This window comes from Rhipicephalus microplus, chromosome 8 (assembly GCF_043290135.1).
Source record: "Rhipicephalus microplus isolate Deutch F79 chromosome 8, USDA_Rmic, whole genome shotgun sequence".
NCBI classification, from domain to species: Eukaryota; Metazoa; Arthropoda; class Arachnida; order Ixodida; family Ixodidae; genus Rhipicephalus; species Rhipicephalus microplus.
This window is the reverse complement of record NC_134707.1, coordinates 80,414,069-80,423,914: the sequence shown is the minus strand read 5'-3', so window position 1 is coordinate 80,423,914 and position 9,846 is coordinate 80,414,069. Positions and strand designations below refer to the sequence as shown.

The following is a 9,846-nucleotide window of genomic DNA, read 5'->3' as shown; positions in this document are numbered from 1 at the left end:
TATGCGTTGTAGTTCTGCGGGCTTTTTTGTATGTGTGATGTTCAGGTGTCTTCGTGGCTGTAACCAAGTGCTGCCGACGCTCGTTTCGTACTAAATAAATTGTCACAACAACGTGTATTGACTCAATCTTGCTTACTGCATGACAGCCCTTCATTGCATAGCATATACACAACACTAAGACTCGTTGCTTGAAGATATGTTAGCCGACACAGTTATTTGAATTGACCAATCATGCATCCAAAAGCCTTATCCAGTGCGACAAGACCTTTTCTTCAACTCCTTTGCAACTATTGTATTTGTGTACTCATGTTTTTGCCTTGCATGCGCTTTACGAACTCGAAATGGGTACGACATAGAAGTAATACAAGCAGCGGCTGTGTAGAAAGATGCATGGGAGATGCACTGTACCATAAGTCTTCCCCTCCCTTGTTGCACTCCTGGGAGGTTTGTGTGAATCCGCCCCAGCTTTTATCATGAGATGTTTATAGAGCTTGAGGTAACGGCCTCGAATCTACGAGCTTGCAGTCAATAACTGATTTGGGCGAAACGATCACTCTTCATGTTATCGCCACGACCTTTACAGGAAAAAAAAAAGATGTTGAAATAGCGTACGCGAATAGAGAAGTCGTTCCTTGGACAAGGGAATAACGCACCTGGACCATTCAGGCCACGCATGTGCGAGTCTCGCTCATATGACACACAAGAGGTAATTGCTTCATTTTCGTCATAAACATAGTTTGTCGACTAGTCCGATGGTTTGCGTACGGCAACGTGATAAATAAACGCTGCATCAACCAAAACATGAATTCATACTAGCCTGCTGAAGTTTCAATTCTAATGAAATAAATTACGCTACGTATAGTGGGGAAAACTAATGATTATGCAGTCGGCACGTGTTGGGCACCGTGAGTCACAGCGGCCGCACTTCTTAGTACGCGATTTGCCTAACTACCCGTTTTTTTTTTTTTTTTTTTTTTTTTTTTGAAGTCTGGAAGCTTAGGTCATACTGGGAAGGAAGTATACATAGTCAAATATAATTTGCCTTCTCCTGTCCCACCGAACCGCATCACGCTCCAGCAACCCCAATTATTTGTAGAACGAACTGTTCCGTTGAACCTCGCATGAATACTCATAGTCCAAGTTTTGATCCCCATTGTATACATTGTTGTGACCTCTGCGATAGAGTTTTTCACTCAACCCCGCATTCCGGCACTGTATGGAACGTAGAGCAGCTGGCCAAGCAGGCTACGCAGCCTACATGAGGGATCTCTTGAAAAGCAGCGACCGCAGGGGTCAGGGGCTAGTGAGCATGGAGAGAGATGGAGGTGTCGGTGAAGGGGAGAAAAAAAAAGCCCCTGCTCAGTGCCTCATTTCTTCGAACCGTGTCAGCGCGATTTGCACCCCCTCGTCATGCAGTGTGGCGCGCCGGCACACGTGTGGCAGTTCACTTCCGAAATGTTGGCTTTCCAGTCCTGACTTGGTGGCGCCGTCTGATAATTTTTCCAGAACTACTCGCAATATGGCGACAGTAGAACCGCCACCTTAACAGTAGATGACCCATTTCTCGTGAAAAATTCCCATCAAGTTCTTGATTTCGTCCGATCCCGTTCGAATCAGCACATGTGTGGTTTTTACATTGATGTAAAAGATCTGTATTATTCGTTGCCTCACAAATCGATTCTTAGTTGTGTAGAAGAGTGCATTGACAAGCTTAGTAGCATAACATTTCAGAATAGTGCTGGTATATCGTCTAGTAGCTTTTAAAAACTTTTATCCTTTTATTTGCAATCTACTTTTATTCAATGGAACGGGAAGCCCCACCTTCAAAAGGAGGGCATTTGTATTAGATCATGTATTGCTCCAATCTTAAGTAATTAGTTTTTAGCCAAGCTCGACAGAACCGTTTCCGGTGACCTTAGTGACAACCGAATCATGCGCATCTTTAGATTTGTTGACGTCTTCCTCATTCTTCTTGACTGTGACCCCACTTTTTGTGCCCTAGATATCCTCAACTTCATCAAGGAGCGGTTTAGTCCCCTTGTTTTAACCCATGAGTTGCCTGTTAATAACACTCTCAGATTTTTAAATATCGCTCTCATTTTCCACTTAGACCACATTTGTTGGACGTACAAACCGAGGAGTAACAAACCCTTGCTTCCGTACCACTCCGCCAATACTGAGCTCGTTAAGCGAGGCATTGTAAACATGAGCTTTAGTAACACCTTACAGAAGTCTTGTCCACATCTGATGGCAGCGAGTTTCAAGGAACAAGCAGAACGACTTCTGGACGCTGGCTACCCCTCTCACGTACAGGTTTCCGTCGCGGGAATTCTGGTCAAAAAGCTTCAGTCCGTGCAGCAAGCTCTCCCTCATGTTGAGCCAGTAAGACGTCAGAAGCTTACCGTAGTGCCTTATCTGCATGGAATCTCCCACAACTTGAAGAAGGTTGGGGAGCGGGCCAATGTAAAGGTGGTGTTTTCTGCCCCGAAAAAGCTCTCATACTTGTGTATAAAAGTTGTTTCACATGCAAAACCGGGATGCTCTAAAAAGCCCTTAACACTGTTTGTCACATGCGCACAATTTGTAATCTATAAGATACCTCTTTCATGCGGTAAACACTACATAGGACAAACTGGCAGGTGTATTAATGACCGGCTCCGCGAACACGCTTGCAACGTAAAAAATGGTCGAGATGGTTTTTTGGCACTACATTGCAGCACATGTGGCTGCAAACCACTTTTTCGTGGTACGGTAATCATAGAAAAAAAAAGAAATAAAGTGACAAGGGAGATTATTGAAGCAGAAATGATTAGTAGATTAGGGCTGAACTGCGTCAGCACTCCTTCTCTCGGTCTTTGTGAAAAAGAATTGTCGTTTTTGAGATCATAAGTTTTTAGCGCATGGCAATAGAGGGTTTTTTTTCTGTTTGTCAGTTGTATTCGAATTTCGTGAGCATATATATGTACGCTCCTTGAAATAAAATTTTGTTGGAAGTAAGCGCTCCCTTCTGTCCCTTCCTGGCTGTATGGAATACTGTTTTTAAAGTTGCATGGGTGATCGCTTTGGTAATGGAGGTATTGTTGTCGATCCATTAGTTTGCGATATAGGAGTGTAGGAAGCTTGTCTTCTATCGTTATGGTAACATCAAGAAAATTTACAGTTGCTTCCGAGTAGGTGTGTGTAAAGGGTATGTTCGGATGTACATCATTGTAATTGTCGATAAAGCTGAGAAGTTCGTTCTCGCTGTGGGTCCAAACAAGAAAGATGTCTATGTATCTTCTGTATAACAGTGGTTTCAAGAAACTTTGTGCAACAAATTCCGATTCTAGCTTTCCCATAAATATATTGGCATAATTGCGTGCCATTTTGGTGCCCTACTGGTCCCACTGATATGTCCAAAATACTCTTGGTTAAATTCAAACAAATTTATCTCGAAGACGATCTTCGTCAAAGTTATGTTGGCAGAGAAATCGGGGTTGTTAGATTGTCTATGGTCTGTGTACATGTTTTGTAATGCAGCTATGCCGTCATCGTGAGGAATATTTGTATACAATGAAGAGACATCAAGAGTAACCAAGTACGAGTTTTTCGGCACACACAGAGCTGCAATGTCTCGAAGAAAATGTGTGGCGTCTTATGTACGACGCGAGGGTGTATTAAATGTGGCTTATTAGTTTGTCCACGTACCCTGATGTGGGTTCAGTTACTGTACCGATGCCTGATATTATTGATCGACCTGGGTTACCTGGTTTATGAATTTTCGGGAGGATGTAGAAGCGACTTGAACGAGGGTATGCTCCTCGCATTAGTTTGTGGTCAGTGTTGGTTATCTTTTCTGCATCCAACAATTTCTTTAGTTCTGTTGATACGATACGTTTCTATTCGTCTGTTGGATTACCTGGCAGGCGTTCGTAAAGTTTTGAGTCGTCTACTTGGTGGTATTCTTCTTGTAAGTAGTTGGTTATATTAGGGACTACAATTGCTCCTTTTTCAGTGGGTTTTATTATGTCTGTCTTAGATGTCAGATTTCCCATACTCATTTTTCCAGAAGTTATCAATTTTCATCGTTTCCTTTTCTGTCTGTGGTATTCATGTACTATATTCTTCTGTACTGCGGTGATATGAAGGTCCAGGCACTTAGCTTGATTACTGTTCGGTGTCCAATCATTCGTTTTACGACGGTGAATTGTTTCGTGGTTAGAAGGCATGTCCAAGAAATATCCGCGCAACCTTAAGCTTCTAGCGAAGTTGTCGAGGTCTCGGAGCAAATGGAATTCATCGAAAACTTTTGTGGTCGGGCAGAAGCTTCGTCCTTTAGATAGCAGTTTTTCTTCGTCAGGTGACAAACTCGTGTCCGATAAGTTTACAATCACAGTGTCACAGGGTGTGTTCATAGATGGGTGCTCGCTTGTACCGTTAGTGGTTTCCTTGGTGGTGGTGTTGTAGTGATAAGGAACTATAATAGGAAACGCCTGGTTGGGCACATGGTCTCTTTTAAGTTTATGAAGTTTAGTGGTCATGATGGCTTGGTATTTATTCTGTTCAAATTCTGTTAACCGGGTGATTTCTTTGTTCGATAAAGTGTTGTTGCGGAGAACGGGGTTGATCATAGCGACCAGTTTCTTTATCTGCTTATCACTGTGATTGAGAGCAATTTCTGTTTATTTATGAGATGCCTCAAGGAGGACATTTTTCCATGTTATTTGGTCGTGTTCGTCTAGGTTTGTAGCGGCTAGTGTGAGGGAGAGTGTCATACCCTTGATGGCTATTCAAGCACGAAGGTGCACTTGTGATGTTGATTTATGCATTTCATGTCTAATTCGTTTGTCAGCAAGTTTTCGTACCTTAAGGAAGGTGGCACTGCTACTGGGAAGTGATGAGCTAGACTTACCATTTTGAGGTCAACCTACCTTTGGGTGCGGGGATGGCACTGATGAAGTCCGCAGATTGTAGTTATCCCCGGCAGGCCTTCGTCGTTGTAGGGAGGATTTCCGCGTTGGGCTCCCGCCGAACGTGTTCCTAGGGAGTTCCGTTGCCGGGGTCCGCAATAGAGGGACGCGGCTTCGTAGTTCGGCAGGCTTCCCTTTGAGGAGTGGTGAATTGGTGCTGTCGTGTAGTGCTTTTGGTCTCGACATCCGCAATAGAGGGACGCGTGTTGGCTGTCCAGCAGACTTCCCCCCTAGTAGTGGTGCGCTGTTGATGATGGTGAGGAGGTGCTTGTGGCTCGCGGATGTCACAGTTTCGCCGATCCTCGGGAACTCATCTGTGATTTGATCAGTAACACTCTTAGAGACAGGACTTAAATCAAACAGAGAACGTGAAAACAAGAGTCACACCTTGTCCACCGATTAAACACCCTCGTTAGAGGAATAAATGAGAATCCGGGTACACTTGCAGCAATTCAATCATTAGAAAACAATAACGGCAATAATGAAAATAATAATTGAGTTCACAGCACTGCAGCTTCGAAGGGCACTGGACAACTCAAAATATTTCCAAGTGTAACTACTCTTCCTGAGTACAGCTGTCATCTGTTTCTGTTTTTACCTTACTATCCGATCAATTGTGCCAAGCATGACCTGCCCAACAGCAACCCTATGCACAATTGGGAGGCCCCTACTGCACGCATAATCCAGAAGCGGGCAAGAATTGTCATTGCACCCGCTTGCCAGCCTCTGCGGCAATAGGCGGCGCCCTTCTTTCAACGTCGAGATGTCGACGTGGCGCTGAGTAGTTAAAGGCTTAAACTTCTTAAAAAAGTTCTTTTCCCACACACCGAACCAAAAGAGCCATGCGGTGTCATCTGGTCGGGAACAATACGTTAGTGAAAGGAAGGATACACAGACCGCAGACATCGTAAAGGTGAAAAGGAGAAAAGGGAGAGAGAAGGAAGGGAAAAGAGCGCCCAGGGGAGTCCACCATATATTCCTCTTTTTTTCTTCCTTCTACTCTCTCTCCCCCTCTGATTTAGGATTGTATAAAGCTGAGCACCAAAAAAAACTGTACTCTCAATCTTGATGAAGGCCAGACTCCGGCTGAAAGTACTTGCAAAGCTACGGCTACGGCCACTCAACTATCATGCCTGCCTCTATATATATATATATATATATATATATATATATATATATATATATATATATATATATATATATATATATATACGCACGAACATACATACGCGCACGAGCGACGAACATTGCGACGCGATTGTGTGCGCATATATGTACAAACACACATGTGAAATAATACAGAATTTGCAGTTTAGTTTGTGAATTGGTAGCCGTATACGTCTTGCTCAGAAAACGAGCACATTCAAAAAATACACTTGACGCAAACGATTTCCTAAAGTGCTTGCTCATATAAACAAACCATGCTCCGTGCTTAGATAAGCCCAAATATAGATAAAAATGTACACACGATACGTAACAGTTTACTCACCAAGAATTAAGTCATCACGAGTGAATCGATAAGATCATACTTTCATACGGTAGCCGTCACCTGCTTTATAATGCGCAATATTCGGATTTGTGCCGTTCTCCATCGCCTGTCGTCTGCAACCTTCGGGAAGATATAGAACGACAGGTTACCATGTTTCCACCGCAGTGCCACGCATTTCGGCACACTTCAATGGTCATTGAACATCGCTTACTTCATTTTCGGGTTCACGCATACGGCATGGCGAAAATAAAGGAACTATGTAGCCGCTTCTCAAAGCGCGCAACGTGGTTACATATAGCTCTTTTCAAGGTCAACTGTTGGCGCCATTTTCAGACGCAGTCGCCAGGTGGCGAGCACTTTCTTGGAGTCGCACATTTGCTTTCTCTGGAAGAGTGTATATAAAAATTTCCAGACCCTGGTAATCAAGCTAACACAACTGGCACAATATTTTCCATAATTTAAAGCCTTATAGTCGGCTCCAGGTCGAAACCCTATATCTTAGTACATGATAAAATACGTTTTCAGCGATTCTTCTCTGCTTGCGACATTAATCTGCAAGCGAACACACCTGGGCGTTCAACGCCAGGCACAACAAGCGATAACACCACGCCCAACCAATAAACAGAAGCTCATGTGAGCGGCGTTTCTTTTTTTTTTACGTCATACAGCAACAACACTATCTTTATTTAGCAACTGCTTGCACTGCATGAAACGTCCAGCACACGTACGCGACCATTGCAATATACCTCAGTTGCGTAGAGGCTGGTGAAGCGGTTTTAGTTGTCCAGCCAAGTTGGATAAACATTTTGCATAAAAATTTAGTAAGCCCAGAAACACCCATAACTTGGTCACACTGTAGGTTTGCGTGCTTCAAACTCCGCTTTCACATTGCCCGCTGTGGAACGCATACCGTGTTGATCTGTTTTGTGCCCCAGGTATACTGTTATCTTTCTTGAAACAAACGTATTTTGCCACGTTTACTCACATTCGATGCTTGCGCAGAGCCTTTAGAACTTCGTTCGTTCAACTGTAGCACTCTGTTAGGGCTTTTCCAGCAACAAGTACGTCGTATAAGTAACAGGCTGTGCCAAGTATGCTTTGCAAAACCTGATCCATGACTGGCAGAAACATTGACGGTGAACTCGCAACGCCTTACAGCGACCGCGGGTATCTAAAGCGACCTATGTTCGTCTTTACCGTTAGAAGTTCTTCAGCACTCTCATCTAACTCAAGCAGTAAATACACTTTGGCCAAGTCTAACCCAGTGAACACGGTACTTCCCAGAAGGGGCGCAATAATGTCATCGGGAAGAGGTAAGAAATGGTGATCTACATCAATGGAGTTGTTCACATTGACTCTGATGTCTTGGCCACTTTTCTTGGCCATAATAACTAGCGGCGTCACCCATGATGCTGTGCCGCACCCGGTAAATTACTCCACCCATCTCTAGTTCCATCATTTCTTTTTCGACTTGTTCTGGTAAAGCATATGGTACAGGCCTGGCTTTACAGAAAACCTGAATTACATTCTCTTTTGCGGAAATGCTATAGCCTTGCAATAGCACCTTATTCTGCTTAAAAAGTGACACCTTACTGCTGTTTTAATGGTTCTACAGCTTCTAGAGCCTCTACGGGCGCGGCTGCTTGTAGCTTAAGCTCAACGTCGTGCAATGTCTGCATGGCATCGAACAAGTTCACTTTTGTATTTGCAGTACAGTCACGACCGAGAAGCACAGGCACGAGCCCACCTTCTTCATATTGGCATCGACAAGTGGTAGGCGGTGGCTTTGCTTTCCGTAACTGACATCGGCTTGCATAACACACTTTCCACAGATTGCGGTGCCAATGTACACTCAAAAGTTTTTCGTCTTCGATGTTTTACGATAGGCCGGGGAAGTTTATAGCGTATTTTTCAGACATAAATGTATGAGCAGTCTCCGTATCAATCTCCATCGTTACTTTGTGGCCATTTATGGTTACCTTTACCACTATGAGAGGCACCCTGCCTCCTCTGTTAGTTTGGCATATAGTAAACAAATCCTGCCCTGCTGCCGGTTCTTATTCTACCGCGTACACAACTCCCTTTTGCACATTTTCGCGACATGACCAAGTTTAGAGCCCTTAAATAAGGCATTTTCTTTTCCAAAATAGCCGCCTTCTAGGAGGGCACTTCCCACCGCACCTATGACAACCTATTGAAGTTGTTTGGGTATAGAATATTCAGGTACCTTTCTTGTTGCACTAGGCTCCACTTGGCTTTCTTGCCTATGTAGTTCAGCGTTCCTGGCTCCAGCGTTGTCGGACAGCATGTCTTCGGTGTCTTACTGTGCGTCTTCCATAGCGGTGGCTACCTTGCACACTCGGTCACAAGTGACATCGACGTCGGGCAATGACAGCAGGCGGCACCACACGGCGTCGCTCCGTGGTTCACCAATGAGGTGGTCCCGTAGCCCTTCTTCCAGGAATGTTCCAGACGAGCATGTCGCGGGGAGCCTCTTCGATTCCACGAGAAACGGCGCAACCTTTTCATTTAAGGCCTGGTTCCGTCGGTAGTAGCGGTAGCACTCGGTGACCACAGACCACTTTAGGGCGTAGAGCTGTTGTGGCGCCTTCTTGGCAACTTAATACTTTGGTGAGCATTTTCGGCTGCAGTAAGCTACGCAGTGTTACGTAGGTCTTCTCTTTTATGATGGTCAATGAGGCTTCAAGCTTCTCAGGCGTCGCTTATAATCACTTTCGCGAATCACTCGAACCTTTTTAGGAATATGTCCACGTTGTCAGAGTCCGAACAGAACTCCGGCAGCTTCCCGAAAGTGGTGGCCATAGCCTTGGTCCCGCGTTATCACATCTTCGTCGCCAATATTAGAATGAAGACGCCGGTGTTCGAAAGCCGTTTATCGCATCCAATGGCAGGAACACAACTGACCCGACGCAGTCTGGTGGCCGTGCTTTCAACAAGATAACAGCTCCAACAAAGGATGCGCGTGCATGCTCTACGCAGTGAACAGCAAGAGACAGGTAACATGACAGACTTGTTTCTCGCAATTACGACACCCGGTATCGACCAAGCACACCATGGTCAGATCAACCAATGGCTGAAACAATGGTAGTTACGAGTGATTTTTGAGCTTGTATCGTCATCAACAGATAAAAGAGCAAACAATACTTAACTGACTTCGAGAACTTCTTGCCAATTCTAGGCCGCATCCTACGCAATAATATTTGGCTCGCATGTTATCGGAAACGCCGACTACCAATCGACCGCGTTTTCTGACAGTGCTCAAAAGTGTTTGTCTCTTTAAAGCTAACAATACACGACATTTTACTTCTCGTGCTAAGTAAAGCAGATACATAGATCACATGGGGATCAAGCTTCACCGCGTTATTGATAACTTTCAGGATTATGCGC

The 9,846-nt window shown here is 44.5% G+C and overlaps 1 protein-coding gene across 1 annotated transcript in view; it reads right to left on the bottom strand.

Moving 5' to 3' along the window:
* Positions 1 to 1,559: 1,559 nt before the first annotated feature.
* LOC142768289 (uncharacterized) overlaps positions 1,560 to 9,846 on the bottom strand; it is an 81,780-nt gene continuing 73,493 nt past the window's right edge. Inside the window, exon 4 of the mRNA XM_075870249.1 lies at positions 1,560 to 5,263. Within this exon, the coding sequence (XP_075726364.1) occupies positions 4,902 to 5,263 (362 nt within the window). The 3' untranslated portion in view covers positions 1,560 to 4,901. The remainder of the gene's footprint in view (positions 5,264 to 9,846) is intronic.